The following is a 26,918-nucleotide window of genomic DNA, read 5'->3' as shown; positions in this document are numbered from 1 at the left end:
TTGTCAAAAGGCGTATTTTGGCTCAGTGTGGTTCGGTGGGAGTCCTGTAAAGCAAGACTGACAGCGTTCTCTATGGTAGTGCTGTTGTTTTCTTTTCACTGTGGTGTTGTGAGAGCTTGTTAAAGCCATACTGAGAGATAAAAAAAAAGTTGTGTTAACAACGGGTGTACAATGTATTAAATTATCATCTTACTGAGACAGATTTGGAGCATGCTATACGAAAAGGACTACAAATCACACACGGAATGAAATTAAGTCACTTTTATTACATCTTGTCACAGAAAAACATAAAACGGGAAAATTGTGATGAGTTATACCATAATGCTGAGCAGATAATAAATATTTGAAAATTGCTGAATTTACTGATTAATGTTATTAATGACTGTTTTTGTTATCTGATCTAAGTGTTTTTAACATTCACATTATGACTTGCATTATTAGTGGCTTAGAAATTCATTTTATAGTGACAACTGCTCAAAGTGCTATGATTAAAAAAATCTTTCAATAGATGACATTTAAAATAGCAAACAAAACAACCTTCCAGAAATAAAAGAGTCCAAGAGTCCCTTAACACATGGATGGTAAAACAAACGTTGAATCTATTTGAATATGAATTTCAAACTGTAAGCAAACCCCTAAAACCATCCAGCAGTGTAATGTACATACATGTGCAAAGCAAAGAAATACATCTACAATGCTTGTAAATCATTTCTTCAATAATTCAGGTTAATTTCAACATAGGCTTGATTAGGAATGTACATCTGAGCTATTAATTGCATCAAGTTTGGTTACTGTTTTTATTTTATTAACAGTACGTGGGCATCACAGTCAATTAGGTGCAAGCAGTATGGTCTATTTTTGGGTACACAAGAAAAATCCAGCAGGAGAAGTCTCATCAATGGTTATAATCTTTCCCCTCTAAGTGATCTGGGATGGGCAGCCCGGTAAGGATCGTCAAACACCTGTTCCACACGTTGAACACGGGGCACACCGGCTGAGCAAAGGAGACATCAAATGTATACAAGTGCTGAGAGCCGACAGCGTCGTAGAAGGACAGAGATCCAGAGTCATAGTCCAACAGCACTCCGATACGACGCATGTGGGGTGAGGGCTCGATGGGCATCTCCTTACAGTTGTGACGCACCACCCACGAGTTGTTGCATCGAGACAGCACCCAGGAGGCGGAGTTTTTGCCGACCCATTCGTGTTTTGGTGCTGACTTATATGCAATGCCCACTGCAAACCTGTATGCCCAATGGAAAAACACTGTGAAACTTCATGCAAACATGTACATATAGTTGCAAAGCTAAACATTATCGATAAATTAATAAACAAGACTAGCATCATGCTATAGGCTTTGGGAGGTTTACTTATTCAAGCAGAGCTTGCAGATAAATGCTATTGTCAGCCTGTAAAATGCTCACAATGGCAATGTGTACATTCTGATGTTTAGCAGGTGTGCCATGTTCACCATTTTAGTTTAGCGTGTTAGCATAATAGCATCTGCCTATTAGCACAAACAAATATGAGGGTGAAGCTATGTCATCACAACCTTTCTACATAGATACTGTAGATTTTGTATGAATTAAAATTCACTATTTGGCCCTCTTAAGTTTCATAAAAAAACATCACATATTTGACATTCCTGAGTTAAATGTGGTCGCGCTAGAGCAAAAATCCCATGTAATCAAAGTAAAAAAGGATTCTTCCTCTTGAGACCACTTATAACTGTACAAATTAAATAGAGAAAATGTACGCCACTAGCATTGTCGAAAATGTGCAAATGTCTTTACCATGTGCTTCCTCCTATCAGAGCTTCCCAGTAATGGCGGCCGCTGTCAATGAAGACGTTTCCTGTGACACCGTAGCTGCTGTGGGTGGAGAATTTGTCCTGGCTGTGGCTCTTCTTGGAAGACGTCTCGTCCCTCTCCACCGTCAGGTTGTCATGGGACACCCTCAACTTCTTGTGAGCTGACTTTGCATCCAACTTGAATGGCTGACCTTAAAAGAAAAGTGAAAAAATGCTAGTTTGTAACATGCCTAACAATTCTCATGGAAAATGAATTATGGAATGAATTCTTCACATACTGTTTGTCTTGAGTTTCCCCGGTTCACTGCTGCGGGTTCCAGCCTGGTTTATGGCCTTCAGTACAAAAATGTACTTGATGCCACACTGGAGCCCGTGCACGGTGTAGTGATTCTGCTTGATGTTTGGTACAATCATCCAGCTGTCAGCAGAGTTACACAAACCTGGAGCGCAGACAGGCAGAAAATCACTGACAAGTAAAACTATTTATAATGAAAACTCAGAGCCTCATTCAATGGGACAATACAGTGTAGTTGTGAGCAGTCTTTAAATCTATACGTCATATTTTTGACTATCCAATAAAGTCAGATTACCACTCATTCAAGTGTGCTGGAGTACTGAGGCAGACCAGAATAAATTGCTTTATCGAACATGTTGTGACCTTGTTCAAGCAATCAATTCAATCAGTGTGCTGCTCATTTCAACCCCCAGATAATATTGAGCTTATGATGTTTATCTGGATGTAAACCCAGCAGTTGTTTTTCCCCACATCCCTTCCACACTGCAAAAATGTCAGTGTATTTTTGTAAACGTCATTACCCATAATCACCTGGACAGAGCTCTCCCTTCCCTCTGCTATAATTTACAATTATGGTTGGATATTGTAACATAGGCCCCAAACAATTTAAAGTCCTTGAGTGAAATCCCTTTAAAATCCCTCCATCATTGTCATGTTTCCACCACTAACAGTACAGAGCACTCCCAGCAGAGAGCTGCATATACTTACTGACAACATTTGATTGGCTGGTGAAGATGGCGTACTGGAGTTCATATGATACAACAGAGAATTCATCATCTGTTGTCCAGTGAACTGTGATCGTGTCGTATGAGGCTGTACATAATTCCTCACGGATTACTGGTGGATTTGGTGCTGCAATCAGAAAACAAAAGACAAATGTTTTTTTTATGAAGCAGTAAAAAAAGCTGATTGGATTCTATGCTGCACACGACAAAACAATAAAAACTCACTCACAATATGTAGCAGAGACCAGTGGTGGTAAATAGCACCTATCCATTTGTGTATTTTTATTCTGAAAAGTGTAATTAAACTAGGTTGCAGTTCCCCCAGCTATTACAGCCACGGCCCTCATGCAGAGTTAATTTCTGGCTGCACAACGGGCTCTTAGCATAAACAATCAAACACGTTTTATTCAGCCGAAAATAAGCTTAGTGTAGCCTAAAATGTGTACGCTTTTCAGTTTTTGTTACACATTTAATTTAAATATAAAGTCCCTTATTTTATCCATGCCAAAGTGTACATTTATAAATGAATGAAGATACTTTTTTAATGCACCGTTCGGATAAAAGGAACACAACAAATCAGTGAGTTTCAAGAAACAGAAACCTCATCTGGCAGTAAAACATGAGTGAGCAATTAATTAACAAATAGGCTTTGTGCCACAAAAAATCCTATTGTGTTCTTAACCTGCACACTCACCTGTGAGGTAATCTAAGCTTTCGAGCATTTTCTTCTCCCTCGTGAAGTCCAGGGCAAAACTGTCAAAGGTGTCATTCAGGTTCATTTCGGGTAACAGGATTTGAGAGGAGGCCGTTGCCATGGAAACTCTTTAATAGAGAAGTATATTATTAGATGGTGACAGATTTTTACACCACACGTAATGATTGTTGAAAGTGCTGACTGTCTTTGTTCCCTTACCTCTCACAGGTGCTTTTAGCCGTTAAGAGGAAGCGAGCGTGGTCCGTCTCCTTGAGGGTCTGGTCTGCCAGAGAGATGAGGGAGGACGACCTCTCGATGCACTGCTTGCAGCTGGCTATCTGCTGGGCTAGTTTCCTCATACGCACAGACTGTTAAAAGATTAAAAGCTTTGTTAATAAGCAACAAATGCACTACTTAATGCACAGGGCTCAAACCTTCCAGATGCTAGAGTAGATTTGACCTCTGTAATGAGGGAATTCTCCTGTGGAAAATATGATTCACACCGTGAACAATTCGATTTTACAGGTGTGTAAAACCCACAATACTGTGAGCTTCAACCTGTTATTAAAGCTGTACTGGCATACAAGGTGTGTTTATGAAACATCCCTCATAACACTGTCATGGACACTCAGAAGCTGACACAAGGCATGGGGTGAGGAAGGAAAGGGTCCTCCTCCACCTCCTCCAGAGGGCCATCACAGGAAGCAGGGCTGACCTTACTCTGACACTGAGCATGGCACAGCATGCCACTGCCTCTTTAATGGCATCTAACATGGGAAAGGAAAGGAAACGATTCAAGAGGCACGGCACAGGCACAGTAAATATATGGACAGTGTGCCAGCAGTACTCCAAAGCGAAGGGCTATACTTGAGATGAAAAACAGCAGTTAACAGGGTGGTAATTCAGTGCAGTTAGCTTCAAAAGACCATACAAAACCACATAGAAGAATTTATCTTAACAGATCTGAGGACATTATGCAACAGTCCGAAATAACTAATGTTGAAAGATGTCAGAAAGATTTATTTTCAATGCATTGTTTTTTCATTCCACCTAAGTTACATAGGGCATATCATTTAGGTCAAATTACAAAAAGCAGAAACAGCAGCACATTTCAACCTGTTAAGCCCCAAAGCCCCCGTCGGCGGGTCTTTTTTTTCACAAAAAAAAAAAAAAAAAAAAAAAATTTTTTTTTTTTTTTTATTAATTTTTTTTATTTTAATTTTTTTTCTTTGGATGGAATGAATACCTATGGTGATAATTCAATGTAATACATCATTTTTATAGTCTGGTACCTGAAAAAGGTCAAATGGCACTGATGGAACCAGATGTACCCAAATGTGCCGAAAGCTTATTCCGCCTGGAACTTGTTTTTGCTAAACCTCTCTAAAAAGGTAAAATGTAACTTGTTTTGCCTCAATCTTGATACAGGGTACTTATTATATGTTATAGTTTGGATTCCTAAAGCTTTTAGTCTACCATCCCATCATTCAAGGGTGATTTTCACTATAAGTAATGTTTTTTCTTTAGGCGGAGGTAAGAATTTACCTTTTTTTACAATGTTCCATCTGAATTTACTCTGACTGAGAAAAATCTATATTGATTCTGACACTTCTACATCCAACTCACAGATGTAACCTTGCTTTGATAAAAGAAATTATTCATATAACCCTTTTAGAAGTGAAGTTGTAGTCATTTGTTTTGGGCATGTCATTTTCGAGCCTGAAACCTGAAAAACAGGCTCGGGGCTTAACAGGTTAATTCAAAGATTTTTAAGGATACGTTTTGAGGAATATCTATTGCTTCTTAGCTCTGTAAATTGAAAGTATCTGCCAAAATATAGTTTACAGTAGCACAAGTACATTAATGAAATTATGGAAAGGAAATGTCAGTTACAATGTGTACATAAATGTGTGTGAATATTAGCCACCATAAACTATTGTTTATATCAGACCAAGTAAGGCTATAACAGCAAAACCTTTCATGTACTTAACGGAAGTTGCAGAATTTTATTTAATTTGGACTTAACCTTTTATTCCAAGGGAGATATGTGTTACTGATTATTTCAAAGCGACACCTTAAAAAGTATCATTTTGATTAGTTTTACCCGACAGCAGTGATTTGATACTGCAGTATTCCTATAGGACAACATGATCAGCTGTTGTTTAGGTGTATGCTAACTTGTCAGATGTGTGGGGAGGCAAGGTTATCATCATGCACAAGGTGATAAACAAACAAAGGTTATCAAAACACAAAAGGTGAATAACAGTACCTTCCCCTCCTTTATCTTGGTAGCTATGATTTGTCTGCGCTGCTGTACGATATTTATCAGAACATCACACTCCTCCAGCAGCTTGTTTTCTTGTCGCGACGCATTTACCTGGACAGAAGCACAGATAAGAGATATGTTGATATTCTTTAGCTTTGACACAATGTTTTTTGGCGCAACTCCATTTGATTAGATGCATGATAACAGCTATTGCAATGCACATGTTCACAATTTTAGATAGCTTGATTTGATATGCTTTTCAAAGACTCTCATAATATCTACTTCGTATATAAAACTCCTAGCATCCAAAGGGGGCCAACACTTGCTTTGAAAAGATTTGATTTAAAACTGCATGCAGATAACAAAATGTGTTGACCTACTGTATAGACACATGAGCACTTAGTCTTGTTGACATGAGTAAAAGCCTCTCTGAGAAACAGTAATTCATCACTGTGTTAAAACGTTTTTTTATTAATTTATTTTGTTGCTAACGATATGCCGCAGAAGCAAGGAGTTGCATCTGAAAGAGAACAGATAAACAAAGCTCACCTCCACATGCTGGCAGGTTTGGATGAGTTTGCTCATTATACTTTCCAACTCAGTGGTCCTTTTGATGAGACTGTTAAGGTTGGAATCCAAAGCATGCTGCAAAACAAAATTAATTTCATTAATTTTCATTACACCCTGCCCCCTGGACAAATAGAAAACTGCTGAACTGCTAGGAGGAGAGTTAGGTGAGTGGGAACATAAGGTCCCTATCTGGCTGGAGTGTAATGGGCACAGGAGAGGAGACTCAAGGCGGCCACTGGATATGAACAGCCACATTGGGCTCGGTGTAGCGCCCCCCCGCCCCCCGTCCTTCCCGTGCCAGAGACCCCATCGTACTGCCTGCTGAGGCCACAGAGCTTAGCGGAGCATCTGCCAGTAATTTGGACAACTAAACCCTGGCTGTGTTAATCACTGACTCAGATCAAAGGCTTACGTTTCAAGTTTAATCTCTAACTGTAATTGGGGAGCACAATGACTGTGTATTGTGGTTGTGCTAGACATCTTCTGATGTTAAGTTACATTTTTTCTAAATTAAAACATGAATACATACTGTATAAGGGTGCTATCCATGAGTTCAATGAAAACAAAAGTATAATCCCACCAAAAACAGAGGTTTGTAAAATGATATGATTGACAGGTATTTTAATACACACATTAAAACTAATCAATAACAAACTATAACAAAAAACCAATTCTGACACTGTAGGTGCTATCTGTAAATCAGATAAAACCAGACTATTTTTGGTTTTAATCTATTAATAAAAGTTTAAGATATGAATGAATTTTTGCCTGAGATGTTCACATTGTAAATGGTGTACAATCACAGATAGATTCAATATCCAATTCATCTCCATAGGTTGAAAGCTTAAACATTATAAAACACAGATTCCTAAAATATAATTGTAAGCACTGCGCCGGATTTCCCTGGATCAAAAATGACATTTCTCAGAATAGTCAAAAGAATAGACCAAACTGAAAGAGGCCTGTAAAGTTTCAACAGTGACTTCTCACATTGTAGTTTTATAAGGTGGGTGCGTCACTGTGTGCTAAAATAGCAAAGGTTTTATTTTACCGCTCTCATAAATGTAATTTATTTATATGAAAGAGAATGGGATGAAAGCCTTTTCAGATTGACGGCACAGATGAGGCGAGTTCGAAACTTTTAAAAAGGACAAATGAAACATAACATATTAATCAAATCGCTGTTGAATATAGCCACATGTATAGGGTTGTAACTCCCCTCCAGCAATTCTGATGTCTGAATATGACAAGTACATGTATGTAGCCAAACAGAGAGAGGGAGAGCAAATGGAAAAGGTGGAGAGACACAGTATTTCTGAAAGCGCCTAAAATACAGCTTCTCCTGCAACATTAATACTCTTTGTGTGTTTCAGCAGCTCACTCTAATGGAGGTCTCTTTCCTAGAGTCATTTACTGATGAGAGGAAAGAACAGCAGCTTCCTTTTGTATGTGACTGCTTCTGGTCCCACACCTTTGCTTTGGCCAGTCTCTCTTCCTTCCTCTCTCAGTCCTGACAGGTCACTGAAAGGACTTGGAGTTTTATCCTGTGTCAACATTAGAAATTGTATCCATTGTCAGAGTTTGTCCCTTCATCCTGTGAACACCATGGGCCCCGCTACACATCTGTGGTTTTCACTTTGTTGGAGGGCTGTTTAAGCTCTCATTGAACCAGCAAAACAAGTCATAGTATGGTTTTCTAGTGTACAAATATACACTTTTAATCTAGTTTCCACTTACTCAAGACTCCTGCTGCATATACTATACTGAAATGGTATTTTTACAACGTTTTATTCCAAACAAATGTCATAACTTAGATGACTTTACTGTGTATTCTCACGTGTTAGGCTATGTAAAGCAGAGGTGTAAATAATACAATGAACTCCATTCAGCTTGTTCACTGTTCATAAATAACCATAACAGGGTGTGTTTTATGATTTTGAAAACCTCTTTATCAAGGGAAATACACACTATTAAATATACTATGTATTATGTATAACAGACTGACAATCTGGCTTTTTTTTCCTAAACATGCAATGGCCAAAAGTGTATTCTCCTTTTCGTCAATGGTTTTTAGAAAAAGCTCAATCTACTCATCTGACGCTTCACAAAAATATATTCATATAAACTTAACGAAGGGCTTATAATACCAGATATAATACCAGACCAGGTTCAAGTCACATTATGCCAAACCAGACTGAAGAAATTACTGAATTATACATGCGTGCACACAAATACACGCACACTCACTTCAATGACACAACATCCCCTTCTGTGGGAGTTTTTGAGAAAAGTGAAGCACTGGGGCTGTAAACATGTGTTTGGAAAAACCAGAAACTATGAACAAGCTCAGCTGCAAACCACCTGGGTCCTGTCCTGCGTGCCGGGAGAAAACACAATTTCTCTCTAAGATGGGAATTGCTGTTTCCTGTGTCACTCGAGGCTTCTAACAATGCAGCTGAGTTCACATAATATGAGGTCAACAAGATACAAACATAAATAAAAACAACAACAAATGGTGGAACATATCCCATTGCAAAATAACATCTAGCGACGGCTGGATGTTATAGGGGAGAGAAAGAAGCAGATAAAGCGCTCTACTATCCCACACCCTGTTGTCTTTACCCACTCAGCTTCTGTGCTTATTGAAAGATAAAGAACAATAAATTAACTTTGACACTAAATGATTAAAATACAAATCAGTATGCTAAAATGGTCAGATGAATAACCACCCAGCTACACTACATTACACTATGTCACATTACTATGTGGCACAAGTTGCTATCGTGTTGTTTTTTAAAGGTTTATAAACCTTTGAAAAGCAACATTCAGGTTCAATTGTTTATTGAATCTGTCCCTGAATGTGGAATTAGAGAAATGATGATGATCACCTGGTCTGCCTCCTGGTGTGAAAGACCAGTCCCCGCCACATAGAGAAAGCGGCCAGGCGAGCTCTGCACAATGACAGCATGATCAAACAAAGGAGACAGGTTAAGACTGGTCCTCTGACCTATCGTGCCAGAAATGTTGCAAAGGTTAGCTTGCATCCCAGCTCCACTGTGACCAAGCATTGTGAAAGAGAGGAGCGGGTACACTAAAGGGTTTCGAGTGTTGTGATAGAGAAAACCCCCCCTTTTGTGAGTCATGCATGGACACTGGGAGAGTTTTCTGGAAACAAAGCAGAGCCTCATTTTTATTTCATGCAGCAGATGCCATGCAATTCTCAGCATACACTTTAGGCTAAAAAGCTCAATATTTGAAATAAAGCTAAAAAAGTAAATATTTGTATGTTTACCTTGCTTATACACTAAGTAACATACAGTGGGTCAACGCTGACTAGCTATATCCTTGTCAAAGGCTTCACTATGAAGCTGTGCTGATGTTAAACTATCCCCCGAGGTTGCTGGAGACATAATAGAGACCAACATTGTGTTGACAAAGCACTGACCCGCTAAGCTATATTCTCACTCCTATGATAGAAGCTGATTCATGTCTCTAATGGAAGAAATTCAGAGCCACCTTTTTACATGCTCCAGCTTAAGGCATCTTCTCATCCCTTATTGATGTCTGCCTTTCTGCAGAAAGTGAGCACTGCACTTAACCTAAAAACTGTGAAAGCATTCTCTTGCATTGGGTGAGAGAGACAGCCTCCAACTCACTTAAATTATACTATTTGTGGGTTATGACACATTTGGTCTTAAATAACAGGGCTGGCCTTATGGTATTTTATATTCGAAATAAATCCAATTTAAAGAGTATTTAAAACAATTAAAAAAAACTGGGCATTGTAGTTTTTAGCAAATGTTACTCAATAGAAAATAGTGTCTTTGGAAGTGTTTTCAGATGCAGATCTGTTTGTTTTCAAAGCAGAAGGAAGGATGGTCTGTGTGTGTGTTTTGTTGATTCAAAATACACTAAAGCGCCCATGTTCATCATAGTGATGGATGACGCCAAGCAGTTCAATAATGTGGCTATTTAATGGTTATGAATTCTATGGCATAGATGAATACGCTATATTGTTAGAAGTTGTTGTAAAATCGAATTGAGTGAGGTAATTGTGTAGCTTTCCTTATTTCGTATTGTTTATCATAAGAAGTTTACTGTAAACTAATCGCTTCACAATGACATTAATAAACACAGAGGCAGCTCCCTTGCCAAAACCTTTCACATTATCAACTTATTTGTACTTGCAAGAAACATAACATTGTGTTCAGCAAACTGCAGATAATTTCCATTTTATGCATATGCTCATGCTCTTCAGACACAGGACTTAATACATTCTTAACGGAATAATAATGTGTTTTATCGAATCTAACTCCAGTACAATTCAGTGGAACCATGGCCTGGATCCAAACTGGAACCCTTCCTATACAAATATTAGTTCTGCTAAGTTGCAGTGAAAAGTATCCAATTACCAATATTACAGTACAAGACGCTGAGTTACGACCAAAATCATAACCATTGCAACCTTTCCAAAATGTGCTGATGAACCAGTTTATCTCAAACTGCTCAAAAGGTCACTTTAAAGATTTTAAATTGACATATTTATTATAACAATCTTGTTATATTGGCATAGGCTACTGTGACACTGCATAAGATGTACAACGGTTTTGAGTAATACTAAAATCAGCTTTTAAATGTGTTGGTCCACAGTTAGTAGGAATATTTGTTTTCAGTGCATAATAACTCTCTAAGCATTCCTCAAACTACAGATCATTTCTTACCTTGAGTTTGTCAAATCGGTCACCGAGGGCTGCGACCTGGTGATCCCGGTGTCGGCCAACCAGCTTACACAATGAACAGATCAACTGCTCATCTGTCACACAGTACATGTTGACCTTCTCCTCCTCATGCTCCAGACACATCACCCCTCGCACATGGGAGTCCAGTAAGGGCTCGATCAGACGGTGGCCCGTGAAAGGCTTCTTGTTGGGGTGTGTGGCCTTCAGGCACTCGTCGCAGTATGACACCTCACAGGTGATGCAGGTCTTCACGGCCTCCTGCGGGGGGTCCTGCTCACAGAACTGACACTGCACTCGGTCACCGGGAGAAGTCATGGCTTTCCTTTCTGGCGCGGCTCGCTCACGCCGAGTCTCGTTAGGAGAATTAGGTCCGCTCAGAGAAGCTTTCTGGTATCGGTCTATGATGTTCTGTAATGTGACGTTGCGTTTTAGTCCCTCTAGGCCCCTCTGGTTCAGAGTGATGACATAGCGACAGGTTGGACACTGAAAGGCGCTGATGGACTGAATTGGCTCGCTGGGGGTGCAGTGTGACACTAGGATACGATGGGCACAGTTGAAACAAAGGCTGTGAGCGCAGGGCAAGAGCAGTGGGTCTTCGAAGAGCTCCAGACAAATTGGGCAGGTCAGTTCCGACTCCAGTGTTTCCATTTTCAGGCAAAACAAAGTGAGGTCGTCAGCAAAATCCAGGGAAGCTGATCAGCTATCTGTAAAGATGACACAGAAAGGGATTAAAAAAATTATTGCCTTTAATCTGCAAGTATTACATTGTAAGGTTATCTTTTAAGCAATAAAACAAAACAATCCTTTGCATCAGCATATCATTCGTGTGGATTTTCTGATTTACTTTGTTTTAGTTGATAGTCAATTGAATATCTTTGGATTTTGGATTGCTGTCAGACAAAACAAAATATTTAAAAACTTCACCTCTGGCTTCAGTAAATTGTAACGGCATGTTTTTTTAGATTTTATGAACCAAACGATAAATAAAAAATAACAACAATTGTGTAAATAACCCTTGTCCAAGTTTTGATGTGAAGAAAAAGCCATGCATATTCTGTCTCTATTTATGTGTATAAGTACTTATGATAATAAAACCAAAACTATTCCCCCATTTCCTGAGTTTCATTTGATTTCCATTGCAAACTAAACCTCAAATATAATGTATGTAAATATTTGTTTAAGATATTTCATTATGGAAATCAAGTAAATCTGAAAATAAACCAAGGAAGCAGGAGAATATTCAAACAATAACACGTGTCTGCATATTATACATATATCAGACTTCTGTACGTTATATTTATCTGAACTTACAACTTTGAGAATGCAGCAACGGCTCATTTTAATTTGGCACAGGGATAGTCTAGCCTACCCCAATGTGTTCTTTTCAATACCGTAGTCCGAAGGCCAGCAGGCCAGGGAGACTGACAGCTCAGCCAAGCAGAAGTGTATTGGCCTGCTTGCTGATGGCTGGGGCTCCACACTATCACAGACACTAAGCCTTTGTTCCCAGCCAGTCAGACACCCCAGCTGCGAGTGGACACACTGTGCTCACAGCGTCTCACTGTGAACCCTCTACCTCCACTCATTATGTGTGAAGAAGGCAAAAGCTCATTATCAGGACAGTGAGGCACAAGTAGCCTTTTGAAGTTTGGAGGATACAGCAATTACCTCTGAGTTACAGACCTGGGTTTGTTCTTCCCATTCTATTCAAATCTTCACAGACACGCAGCTAAAGCACTTGTCTCTAGTGAATGAGATACTTATGGTGGCCCTTTCTTTTGGTGCTATTTTGTTCTTTAAAGACAGAGTGTTCGATGCAGGTGTCTAGAAGTTATTACAGAGGATCAAATGCAACCATGAAAACTCTTCAGTCTTTAACAAAGTATGCTAAACATCAAGCCTTTTGGCACAGATATTGTTTGAAAGTTGGTATTTTTTCATTCATTACCTTTAATCAACATTTATTTATTATTTATATTACTTTTTACAATTTTAGAGCAGTGAGTCTTAATTAATTCATGCATGTATAAGTAGGTTAAAAACAAACCTATCTCTACAAAGTCACCAAACTGTGGCTCATGAACATACTATGTTACTCATCCATGTGCTTGACATGTTTTTACTTTACTTATCATACAAGATAACACCATGGCATTTTTAGCAAAGCTACCAGCTACAATATAACGGTTACTGTACTCGCACAGGTCCGGTTAAACAGGTTAAGTTGTTGCTTCAGCCAAGCTGTCCTCAATACAAAATGAATAAAGAGCTTTGTTAACGAACACAATGCAGGACGCTTATCCTCTGATGTCATCGCCTGTGCTATAAAATATCCTGAAGTTATAAAAGCTTGCAAAACAACACCGTGGCAAAGAGCCACCGTGAACTGCCTTACAGTCCCAAGTACACTACGCACTCCTGAAAGCTCTCCCATTCATACACAGTTTACTTTACCCACCGATGGACTTCGCCACACTTTGCAATGCCGAGACATTTCTGCTGAAGGAAAACTTCTGACCTAAAATCATGAAAACATATTTATGACAACAAAGGCACCAGCCATAAACCCCAGCAGGATGTAGATACGGGCATCCAGATGGCACAAGTCCTCACAGCCCCCTGTAATCCTGTAGTAGAGCTGTCATTAAGCAAGAGATTGAGCAAGAGGTAGAAAGCACAACAGGAAAAGTTGCCCGACAATTCCAGGAAAGCCAGCTCCACCTACAGCGGGAGCGCTGGCCAGTACTGGAAGTAGAGAGAGAGCAGACAACAGCCAAAGGGAGAGAGAGAGAGAGAGAGAGAGAGAGAGAGAGAGAGAGAGAGAGAGAGAGAGAGAGAGAGAGAGAGAGAGAGAGAGAGAGAGAGAGAGAGGGAAATCAGCAAAGCGGAGGCGCAGGATCCAGCAGAGCCCCAGCCCTCGCCCTCACAGGCAGGTTACTGTCCTCTCCGCCCTGCCCATTCAGAAATTCAAAGCGTCAGGATCTGTTTCAGGTTTCCTTGTGTGGCCATCCCTCTAGCTTCTAGTAGCACAATGCTGTGGATTGGAACTTTTCCTGGCTATGCCCCCAGGGACTTAAAAGAGAAAAGCCAAAGACACACACACATCAGCGAGGCAGCAGGACTCATCTGTAACATGGGACAGAGGTCTGTGACTCCCTACACAAAACAAGGTGACGTAGAATAAGTCCCCAGAGGCTTGTTTTATGTAATACCCCTCATGAGTTCCCGACTGAAAAAACACACAGCACCATGGACGTCAACAGTAAAGTAATACTATATTCATTCTATAAATCTCAATTCATCTTGACAGCAACAATTAAAGTAAATTAGCATACAAACATCCTTCCTGACAAATAAGACTTCAAATAAAGACAGAAACATCACCTGCTACGTACAACTCTGTCCCACTTGGCCCTCTTGTGGGAATCACCGATGTACCATCTGCTTACCATGTGGCTCTATTTCCAGACACACCCCCACTGTTCTCTATTTGAATTCTCCTGTCATTCAAAGGAGTCCCAGAGTGGCTATCTTCTCTGACAGACAGATACACACTGTAAATATTAAAGAGACGCTACAGTTCAGACAAAGTGGTGGGTGTGTGAGCTACATTGCTTGGGTGATGCACGGGAATGTGACAGGCATTCCTTGGGTTTCTTCTAAAAGGTCCCCAACTGGGATGGAGTTTAGTGTGATGAAATCAGCAAGAGGACCCTAAAACTTAGTGCACACAAACAGAAGTTTGTCTTTTAAAATATTAACTTCTTCTTCTTCCTCTCTCCTGATTGCTACCATATTTCGAATTTGAACACAATTTACTTTTTCATACTTGTACCAAAACATTGATCAAGGACCAAAACCTCTCGCCACCTGAACAGTTTCTTCCCCTCCGCTACCGGCCTCATCAATAAGGCCCGGCCCCCCACTGACACTTTACCTCAGCCACATCATAGACTCTATGCATTACATTAATGCACACAATGTACAACAATATCTGTTTTATTTTCTTATTACTGCCGATTTGTATTTGTATTCCATATTTTAATCCTTTTTATTCCATTCCATTGCAATGTAAATACTGTTATATTATATTTTGTATTATTTTTAATATTTTTTCTAGTTCTCTATCTGTGTTTTAATTGTTGTTTTACTTGTATGTATGCACCACGACACCAAGTCAAATTCCTCGTAAGTGTAAACCTACCTGGTAATAAACCTGTTTCTGATTCTGATTCTGATGTACTTGTATGTGACCATTGGATTAGTAAGGACACTTTGAGCATCCTTAAAGATAGCTTTTCAGAGGCAACAATCACATCAAAAACTGTAATGCAGCATTTAGGACAAGAGAATGCCAAAAGCTAGTAGGCCTATGCCATAATCCTATAAAATATAGTCCTAAAAGAAACCCAACAACCAATATGACATCCATATGTATTATTTTCACAGCCATGTTTGCTATGGATACATAGTCAGAGATAATCTGCATACTACAGAATTATGCTCCAAGAGTCTTAAATCCCGATACCAGCAGATATGACAGATGTGAGACATACGCTTTTAACTGTGTGGCGCTTTGTCAAATGATGAACTTGCGCAAAGACTTAACATTTTGAGTTTTATTTGATTAGGAAGTAATGGCTCATTTAGAGATGAAACAATTACATCCTCTCAGATAGGAAGACAATTTCCTGCTCAAGCACTTTCTAATCCTTTTGGTTATGGTCTTTTATCACCTTTAATGATGGCTCTGAACCACGTATTGGGCGACTGAGAGAGTGTGATTGCTCTTTGTCTTCTTTCCTGGGGCAGACACCTAACATATTTATCTGTAATCCTGTCTTCTCGGCGTGGCTGTGACCAATGTGTGGCCTGTTGCTGCTCCCTAAAGCAGCCAGCTCAGCAGCGGCCCACTCAGGCCTAATGTGATTTACAGCTGTGGCAGCACAAGCAGCTGATTAGACTGACAAATCTACCTGATCTGCAGATGCACACATTACTGAGATTAGCTGCATGAAGCCTGGTGTTGGCTGACATATAATAGGGTATTATTACAGATTTTTTGAAGTATTGTGGAGGCCAAAATAATTACAAAAGCATTTAAACTACTGTAAACATCTGTCAAACGTGATGAGAAGTGTGATTGTCATGTGTGCACTCATCTGGCAAACTCATGTCAACAGATATAAACTGGTATGAAAGTAACAAATACTCAATTTAACTTTCCATTAAGAGTCTCCTGCTTACTCCAATAATGGATGCAGGATGTTTTAATTACAAAGCTCCAGATGAGGAAATGGCAGTAAAATCTGTAATGCACATGAAGTTTGTAGTTAATGAGTTTCATACAGGCTGAGAAGTTGAGCTGATTAAGTTATTTTCCACTTGCTTCCATTTTTCAGTGCTCTTACTGTCTGTGCTGTAGCCTAAAGGTCATCCTGGTCAGGAACAAGAGTTGCACCAAACTCTAATTTCCTCTCCGCGGCTTGGCAGGTGGCATCGTCGGGAAAACACCGCATCCTTTCCACAACCACAGGAACTTTACAGAATGTGACTTTCCAAGCACGAGCCTGCTGCTCATTAGTCCTCATACAACCCAAAACTATCGCGGGGAAGAGGTTCGTTAACATCAAAACACACACAAGTTCTGAGCATATTTGTCTGTCTTTTCTGGTGTGTTGATCAGGGATTTGTACGTCATAGCCTCAAGTGCTATCAACGGAGAAGACACTCAAAGAGCGACATCGTGTGGCTGATTTATGAACTACATCAAACACGTTTTCTATACTTACTTTAGATTTCTCACCATAACAAATTCCAGAATTGCATCTTGATATTTTGCAGTTATATTACTCATAAGAAATTATTTAGTCTAATTATACAAATGTTATATTCATCCCAAATAAAAAAAACGAATTGCAATAAGAACAATAATCATAATAATATTATATATGACAATACAATCCTAACATAGCCCTAAATAAACACACATCTTACCATACCATACACTTTAAAGAAATGCAGGGTCCTCTATGAAAACCTCCACATGGGTTGCCATGGTGACAGCTTGATATCTATTTGTCACACTGGTGATCAAAGGCTGCACACACGGGTGGGAAGATGTCTAACATTCCTTCTCGCAGGAACAAGATAAGTCACTAATTAATAAGGGAAACTGGCACTGCAAACCCAACAGCAATGCCCCAGTTTTGTACATCATTAGCCTCATGTAGAATGAATCTACGGATGGAAATTATCTCAAAGTTAAAATCCCGCATATTTACATTTGAAGCATTATTTGATTAAAGTCGTGATTCATCGATGTGCATTTTCCCTGTTCAAATAAACAATTAAGTGAAAATGAAATCCTATATATGTATGTATGTCACAAACTGTGTCCTGATGTATTGCTAGAGCATGTATGGATGTAGCAGGGGAGAAAAGTCAGTATCTTTTATCTTATCAGCGGAGTGAATGGTTTTCTGTAGGTCATGAGGCCACCAGATTAAGGATGAAAGGCTGGATTTGTCTCCCTCGGCGCTGCATATCTTCCGGTTTGAGTAAAATGGTGATACAAAACTTTTATGACGAACCAGAAAATTGAAAGGAAATTCAGAAATAATATTAAAAGGAACACTCAAGTGATTGCTCATATATATTGATGATTATTTGTAGATAGAGTCTGGGAAGAGGCTGACAGAAATTATATGGGCTTGTGCTGAAGAGCTGCGTTGACAGAGGAAACTTGAACTACTCCCACTCTCTGTGAGGCTTTTAATCACAAAAAATCCCCTTGGCCTTCTCACTTAGTCATCTTAGTCCTCAAGTATTATTCTTTGTTCAAATAGAGGAATCTTTGAACACAACAAGGCCAAACAACCTTAGCACTTGCACAGAGAACTGCCTAGAGGCTTGGAAACATATGATGACTCAATGTTTTGGTTGCAAAACATTGAGACGCAGTAACAATATAATACAGACTGAGTTAAGAACAACTTTTTGACTTACCCGCCACATGATTACATCCAATAGAGAATACCACCTAATTTAAAGTCAGTCAGAGTTGATATTTGGGCTCTGTCAAAGCTGGTCCAGTGCAGCAGTGTGAACTACAGTGACTCGTCTCTCCTACTCTCATTTAGTTTCTGACCCTCTAACCCTTTTTCTCTAAGCACACTGAAAATCAGTAGGAGGATCGAAACTTTCCGCCCTCTCCTCTTCTTTCCCTGAGAACTGTACCTATCCCATCTACACACAGTGGGCTGCACAATTGTTGTACTGGCCAATCACATGGAAGGGGCAGGACTCCTGCTGTTTGGTCGATCACTGGAGGCCATCAGAGCAGGAGTGTTGCCATGACTCTCAACAAAGTTATTTTTTTTACATTACATGTTACTTGTTAGACACTTTTATCCAAAGCGACTTACATACTCAATACTGTGGGCAATCCCCACAGGAGCAATTTGGGGTGAAGTGTCTTGCCTAGGGACACAAAGACATGCTGACTGCAGTGGGGTTTGAACCTGTGACCCCCAGATCCCAACACCAAGGCTCTATCCACTGCGCCACACGCCTCCATCTTTTTCATCCATAACTAAACATCATCCTGAGCCAAAACATTACTCAGTGCATTGATCACACATTTTCTCAGATTTTTGCATAATTTGTACAATGACATTTACAAGTTATTTCAGCCGTGCTAGGGCAAATCTGAACTGCTAAAGCTGGAAAATGTGTTTATTGCTCAAGGCGAAATTCGATTTGGCCCAATGAAATAGTGCATATGTAAATCAGAAATCAATGATGGGAAAGGACAGTGGCACTTTGTATCCAGGTCAATGTTAACATGAGAAACATGAAGTATGAATTAACACACAGTGCACTCATTTTGCCACACAACGTGCATACTCTGTGTGCAGTTGTCATGCTCATTAGCACAGATGGTGCTATAGGAAGCAAGCCACATTTAGTTAGGAACCCACGTTCAGCAACCTTACTTCCTCAAAGCGAGCACACCCTTTTGTTTTTTCTTTTGAATACATTCACTGAAATGGAAACACACAGGAATGTATTGTGGTCACAACTTAGAGAGTGTTGAAAGTTTTCTCATTTTGTTGGCATCTGTTCGCCAGTCTCCTGCTACGTGAAAATGTTCCCAACACAAACATGTGCAGGCTGATTCAACTGGCATCCAAACAGCGTTTCTGATCACAGAAAGTTTGATCGGTTTCTCAGCTCTGGATTTGAGCCTGTTTCACTGTTTGAATATGAGGTTTGAGGTATTTAGTTCGAGACCATTACCTAAAATGACCCTATCAACAACGTTATGATACGGTACTGCGCTGTGTAAAGCAAATGTTTATGTTATGTGGTCAAACTTTAGCACATAAGACATAGATTGATTTGGACTAGTAACCTAATGCCCCTGCCAGGACTCCTTGTGTTTGAGCTTAGCCTGCAGTTTTCAACAAAGTAAGAACATTTGAAAATTGTGGGAAAAATGAAAACAACTTAGAAGTGACGGTATGTAAAAGAAGCAACTGTGTTGATAATGTCATCTCTGAAGACTGATTACGCCAGTATGTCAATAAGGTGCAATGAAGCCAAAAACACTTTAATTTATCATCAATGTTATTTTGTAATTATTGTGATTTGACATTTTTTGTAAATCCAATTATTATTTGCTACATTTTAAACATAAGCACACAAAAGCATGCCAAATACTGTATTTATTTTAACAAACCCAAACTTTCTAAAAGCCCAACTTAAGACTAAAAGACCTTAAGGTTTTTTTTACCTTAAAGTGCCACCCATGGGAAATACAGATGATCCCTTACCTCACAGTCTGTTACTCAGTCAACCAGACAGTCCATAGTACGGATGACAGATGAATGCAGAAATAAAGCCAAGGAAGAGATTTTTCTGAAAACACTGGCTTTCCTCAGAAGCCTCCCTTTAGCTCCTACTTTCTGCCTGGGCTCTGCTGCATCGACTGTCTCACCGCTATCTCTGAAATTCTCCTCACACAACCTCTTCTTCTCTAATCCTCTCTAAAGCAAGCCGAAACAGCTCCAAATGGTTCAACCAGGCGCCGACTTCTCAGGCTTTTCCCCTCTTTGTATTATTTTGTTGGCTGGGATCATTAACTTAGTCCCATGAGAACATAAGGAGGTAAATAACCCCCCTCTTTCCTGTGGGAGGCTGTCAATCACAACTGATGATGAGGTGGTGAGGGGGGCGCTTTTAATAGCCAAGGAGGCACTCCTGATTGGTCACCGGGGAACAGAGGTGCCCTGCATGACAAATGGGAGCACTGAGATGGATGGGCCTAGCAGAGATGCTCAGCTGAGGTTATATGCACATTTATATTAGACTTTTATGCGGCTCACCCATTTCCATTTTATTCAAAGCAAGATAAAGTTATATGGAAATGAGTAATCAAAGCAAATGTCTTTTAAAACAGCCACAATGGGATTTATGTTGTAAGAACTTAAGATTAGGGTAGACATGGAGATCTTTATATGACTATTTGGTACAGTCTGGACACTCAGTGGACTGGGAGGAGAGCATAAAGCTTCCGTTGCCATGGCTGCGTGGCCAGAGCAACGATGCATCTTGGCGCTTCAGCCAAATGCCACTCTAATCTTTTCATTGGCAAGCCTTCGGCCCTCTCTTCACAGCTTGTTTGTTTCTCAGTCAAGCCTACTGCTGTCTGTCACTCTGCTGTTCCTTCAGCATCCCATGCCAGTCTAAAGTCTGCTGCATTTTGTAAGGGAAAGAAATGGGGTAAGTGTTAGCGGGGAGACAATGAGACGGGTCACTCAGCTCCCAGGGACCACAACTAAACTCTTATGCTGACAAGTAGGGAACAACAATAGACAAATTAAGCATGACTTCCAATGTGACTCCTCTGCCTGGCTCTTACTCCCACTAATGGATCTGAAAACTGCACAGAACAAATCCATTTCCTATGTAAAACACACACACACACACACACACACACACACACACACACACACACACACACACACACACACACACACACACACACACACACACACACACACACACACACACACACACACGCACACACAGAATAATACATTATTCTCACTTCACTCCCCAGATGTATGCCAGTGCCAGTACAACAGAAAAGAAAATCTACAAGACAGTGTTATTGCTTCTGCCCAAGGACTCACATTGCCATAAATCCATAAATTGCCTGTGAAATAATGACTTTGCCTATTCACTCTTGCACACTAAAATTCATTTCAATGCAATAAAATGCCATAAAACCCATGACATGTACATGGATTGTAGAATAACAAATGGAGGCTAGTGCTTTGAAAGGTGAAAATGGTTTTGCCACTCCTGAGTTCAATTCAAAGCCCCGCCCCTTTTCTGAACTGCAATAAACACCAAGTGGAAAAATGTCTGTTTCTGTTTTATCCATTCCAGAATAGAAACACTTGTCTGGGCTGCGGTTTGAGCAACTGTTCCCACTTCACCCACTGGAAATCCAAGCTGATCCTTGGTCCGGGCTCACACACATAGTTTAAACATATTTAGTCTAACGGCACGGAAAATGGATGGAAAACATTTGTTTTTGTCTATTCCTTTGCCTCATCAGAAATTCAACTCAATATGATGAATTGTTTAAATTTGAATATGTGACAGCTACTTTGTCATAATGTATTAACTGTGACAACATTCACAATTGATCAAATAGGACCCAAAGCCACAATTGAATCTAGTCCAGAGGTTGGGAAACAAATATATTTCTGGTGTATTATTTTATTAGTGGCAAACAAGATGTCAACGTTCTAAGTGTTATGTCTAAATGTATTCCAGAAATATGTGTGGATTTTTACTGTACATGTATCCTCTTATCAATCAGTAGCAGCACTGTCGAAACGATTAATCAAAACAAATGAATATTCATCCCCATTAAATAAGGCCATTTGCTGCCTGAGGCAGTGCTCGTGCTAGCGGTTGTCACATCAAGCTGTATTAATTGGACAAAGACCTGCAAAGGGCCAGACAAGCCTTTCTGAAGAAGCAGATAAGAAGTTGGAAAGAAATAGGCTGTGAAATGTAATGTTACATAAACTTTGATGGGCTAGAGAGAAACCTAATTACTTGCAGGGAGGAGGAGCACAGATGTTTGAAAGATAGATGTTAAAAGGTTATGCTTCACCTTGAAAGCACAATCTAATTTTGCACTAAACAAAAAATCCAGAAATCTATAGATAATCTTCAAATGTCCAACTACACCTTGTACATTAAGAAAACATAAGAAAGAACGGACAAAGTCATATTTAATTAGTAGGATGATAGGGTTGATATGATCACCCCAGTGCTGACATGCAAATCATCACAACTTTCATTTCAATTCAGAAGCAAAAAAAAACAAATAGCTCAACTTACTTGCTATGGTCCAGCGTGATCCTCTCAAACGCAGCAAGAAGATGCAACTCTCATCAAAGGCTCAGCATTCTCATCAGTAGCACATGGATGAGAGACTAAACAAAACATAGAGTAGCATCCTGGCTAGTCTCTTTCAATACTCCCTCCCTCGTTTCTAGAGATCCCCACCCTGTCCCAGCCCCAGCCGCGTGTTCATGCGAGCGTAAAACATGCCCAGGAAGCGTCACTTCCACTGGGTCATTTCATGGATATTGTAGCCATTAATGCAGTCCATCAGCCCCCCTCCCCTTCCTCCCCAGGGTTGCGCTCTTGCCCCTGGCTCCCCACCCTCTCAGCCAAAAGACAAAGATGTAGCAAATGGGCAGACAAAGGGGGGTGCATTAACCTTGGGGAGCATTTTTTGATGAGTTTGTGACTACACGACCGGGGCCCCGAACAGATGGGATCAGTCTCCAGGGCTCTGCTGCATGGTTGCATCTAATACACAGCTCCACACATCCTCACAACAAATGTGCTATTCTGCTGCTCACTAAACGGCCCTCATCAGATCGCAGGCCACATAAAAGGCTGCCCAAAACAGAATATCTTTATCATGTTATGTTTGCTATTAAGCCCTTAGAAACTCCTGTAATTACAGCACGTGCCTAATTGAGTTAGCACATGCGTTGGCATCATGATTGCCTTTTTAAATGCTGATCTAAGCAGCAGTGATTGTTTTCCTAACTAGGACAAAACAAAACAGCCACTTTTTTTTTTCTTCCGGTAAACAATAAGATGAAAGCGTAGTCTGTGCTCACCATGGCAAAGGTTCAAGATTTATAATTGCTTTCATCCCCAAGGCATACTGCCCATAACTAAGCAACACACAATCAATCCAAACATCAAGCAAATGAATGAACACGTTACTACCAAGCCAATTAACACATATTGCAATATATCCTCAACACTGAAAGGAGGTGTTATGGTTTGTAATTCAACAGAAAGTTCCCCCCTTCAAATTGTTTAAACTATTTATCACACAGGCATGATGGCGTGTGTCTTTATTATCTGCTGTGTACATCCCTTCAGTCAATGTCTACATGCATGTGGTTTATGATTAGCCAGTAGAACATATAGGACTCTTGTGAGCATTGACCTGGAATTGATTCTCCTCCTCTGTATGCTGCAGTTTAATGGATGCTGTGTTCTTGGATTTGACAACAACAGAATCAATTGTTAACGTAATTCTCCTCTCTATTATGGAAAACAAGCACATAAAAGCTTACAGCTTAACTGGTTTGATTGAATTTAGTCTTAAGCTAAAGTAGCAAACTAATTTAGGTTAACATTTTTTACAAGGAGATGTATATTCATTGTTTAGAGGTGCCATAAATGAAAGAAAGCTTAGTCTTCTTTAAAATACATGCCTTAAAGTGGACCTATCATGCGATATTTGAATAATATAGTGTAGGACCATACCTATATAAGGCATATTTATACTTTTTTTTTTTCAAAATACCAAACAGATCATGCGTTTTAGCCATGCCTCATTTCGCTCAATTTGCACTATTTTACCCCTGTTTTTGCAAGGGTTGATTCTGTGAGAACAGCACCATCTACTGGCCTGGAATATGTACTACAGCGTCTCCAGCGCTTTCGAACGGCAATGGCCGTGGCTGTCTCCTTCTGATTGGTGGAGTTGGCCCAATAGCCGTAGCGCCACTGTCCTGACGTCAGGACAGTGTTCAAATCTGGATCAGTTTTTATCAGATCCGTTGCAGCCCCTTTTTTAGAGATTTGGGTATGGAGGAAAATAGAGAGGGTTGTGTTTTCTGACACTTGGTGAGTTCCCTGGAACACCGGGGACACATATTCATGTATACAAGACGTACAAGAGTGCATTTTGCATGATAGGTCCCCTTTAAAGAGACTTGGTTAACAATTACATGTATGTACCATGATACCGTACAGCTGATATGTATTATTGGTTCATTGTCTGTTTTCATGGAATGATTCAAATAAGCCACAATATAAAGATTTTGAAAATAATATGAAAAAAGGGAAGGCCAAGGTTAACATCATTCCCCTGGAAAACCAGTTGTACTTTGTGGCTAACAGCAACACAATAAAATACTGCTCTGTCTGGCATTACTCATTGGAATAAAACACTGAAGGAGTTTTTGGGAAAGTAAGGTCATATGTTGTGTTTAGTCCACACCACAGCCCCATTGCCTGAAAGTCTTGGCTTTTATTTTATCCTGAAAAAAATGAATCCTTGTGAAAGGGTGCGGTGAACGCCTGCTACATTCTTTGCTGCTCGGAGGAGTCTGTAATTGCTTCCAGCTTCTGAGGGATCTACTGAAGAAAAGTAGTGTCACGTCTTTATCAAGAATCTCCCATCTACAGCACTCAACTTATCTTATCAAAGACGGTGCAAGTGAAGCATTCAATCACTCTCACATCTGCTACAGTAACTCCGCCTTATACCCAACCCCCAAATCCCAAATAAAGTCTGTTTTTACAAGTAGCACTAGCAATTAAATGAACAACTAATCTTATGTGTGGGACGTATAAAGCTTTACATTAACACCTGTGCTGTTTCTCCATCCTGTAGTCAGAGAGTCACTGCACTCCTACAACAAGAACTGCTGGAGGAGGTCTGCACATCTGCTGTGGGGAACTGTGTTCATGTGTCCAAGGAGACAGTTGGAGCCAAAGGCAGAAGCCCAGCTGTTGATCTGGGTTAGTTGCATCGGGATGGAATAAGACACTTTTGAATATGTGGTCACTGTTGCAGTTACACTGATATCGGTCAGTGTTTAAAGCACATATCTCCAAGTAGCCCGTCTCTGCTGTGTACAGACTCTGTGTATGTCAAGAGGCAGGCAAACTGATCAGTTTTTCTGATTGCTGCGAGCCTTGGCTCAGTGTGGCCTTACTAAGTATGCTCACTCCATCTACTTGTCAACAAAGCATTCCTTCGAGACAGTCTAGGACACATTCCTCAACCTTGGCCTATGACGCACATTCTCTGGAGTTTGAAATGAATTCAACATTTACTTTTCCCGCAGAGGTATTGCTGATAAAAGGATATTCCTCAACTGCACAGTGTAGTGAGTCCACACACACACACTCATACACAAGTACCCCATTTCCATCCACACTCATTGGCTCTGACAATGAGACTGAACCAGCTCTGGCTCTCTCCCTGTCACAACAAGCGGGCTCAGAGAACTCACAGCTGCTGGTGGAGCTGGCACTTCAGACCTGATGGAAACTGTTTCTTTTGTCATTTCACATGAGGATTTGGAGAAACTGAGCTTTGTAATGAGAGGAAGAGTACTATTTGGAAAAATACTATAATAAAACATTCAAAATTCCCTGTTCAGTTTATGATATGAAAAAAAATAATTAAACGATAATAATTCAATACCAAAGACACAGAGGATTGATACCAAGAAAGAATGCTTTACTTATAAAACAGAGGGACGTTGATGTTTCCGAGCAATAGCAGAACCAGATGAGGGAAAGTATTGAAATTAATTCACCAGAGTTCCCTATCCACAGTTATTTGGCACAATTTCACATTCTGTTCTCTCTTAAACAACATGGTATCGCCTTAGCTCTCACCAAAACAAAGTGGGAGAAGAATAATGAGAATCTCATTGAAAATCATGAGCTTGCCCGTGGAAAGCTTGGGCAGCAAAGTCATGAAAATAAATGGTTCCCTGTGCATAGGAAATGTTGAATATATTTGCTAGTTTAATAATCTTCAGTTGTTTAATGAGGACACTGATTTGAGTCAGCAGATGTGATTCATGAGCAAACAAGAGTGAACTTGTTGTCAAGACAACATTTCCGGCTCACCTCTAAATTAAATATCACAAAGAGACACATAAAGTGTGGTGCTTCTCATAAAAACAAAGATGGTAATTGCTGTGCCTCCTATGCTTGTGTGTCTCTGATGTATTCCTGACTGTGCAGACTGCAGTATGCTGATTCACATGTACGAGAAATCAATATTAAAGTATTATAGATAACGTGCAGTCATTAGAGAGTATTTCTATAAAATAAGTTAAAACTATGTCAACTCTTACAGAAAACTTAACGTGTAAGTATTCAGGCCTTCAGCGTCACCTTTATATGACTGCTACCCATGTGTCCCACTGCTCAGTCTGAGACGATTAGCAATGCTAAGCAATTGAAACAAAATGTACTTACTTAACCCGATACCACTAAGTGCTTTATCAGATCTTACCTGCTTCCCCATGGCTGTGGTGGTATGTGTCTCTCCCTGGTGAATAAATACTAGTCTGCTACAGAGTATGACTTTTAGGCAGCTTGTACTTTCCCTGAGGTGAAACAGAGAGGAGACAGGAGGTTGTAGGTTTTCTGTCTGCACGTACACTCCCC

General features: G+C 40.0%; 1 protein-coding gene across 7 annotated transcripts; it reads right to left on the bottom strand.

Moving 5' to 3' along the window:
* Positions 1-246: 246 nt before the first annotated feature.
* Positions 247-26,918, bottom strand: mid1 (midline 1). 7 transcript variants are annotated; one of them, XM_034128634.1, is made up of 11 exons: positions 26,764-26,918; positions 11,082-11,803; positions 9,249-9,311; positions 6,340-6,435; positions 5,794-5,901; positions 3,744-3,892; positions 3,525-3,652; positions 2,814-2,957; positions 2,089-2,250; positions 1,794-2,001; positions 247-1,244 (listed from the first exon to the last, which is right to left on the bottom strand). In XM_034128634.1, the coding sequence occupies exons 2-11, from the start codon at positions 11,745-11,747 to the stop codon at positions 896-898; spliced, it is 2,073 nt and encodes a 690-aa protein (XP_033984525.1). In that variant the 5' UTR covers positions 11,748-11,803; positions 26,764-26,918; the 3' UTR covers positions 247-895. The 7 variants fall into 7 exon arrangements, with proteins under 7 accessions (XP_033984525.1, XP_033984531.1, XP_033984529.1 ...); XM_034128640.1 differs by lacking the exon at positions 26,764-26,918 and adding an exon at positions 22,527-22,546; XM_034128638.1 differs by lacking the exon at positions 26,764-26,918 and adding an exon at positions 19,937-20,090.

The sequence above is a fragment of the Trematomus bernacchii genome, unplaced genomic scaffold (assembly GCF_902827165.1).
Source record: "Trematomus bernacchii unplaced genomic scaffold, fTreBer1.1, whole genome shotgun sequence".
Taxonomy (NCBI): Eukaryota; Metazoa; Chordata; class Actinopteri; order Perciformes; family Nototheniidae; genus Trematomus; species Trematomus bernacchii.
Note: the sequence above shows the minus strand (reverse complement) of the source record. Positions and strands in the feature narration are given on the sequence as shown.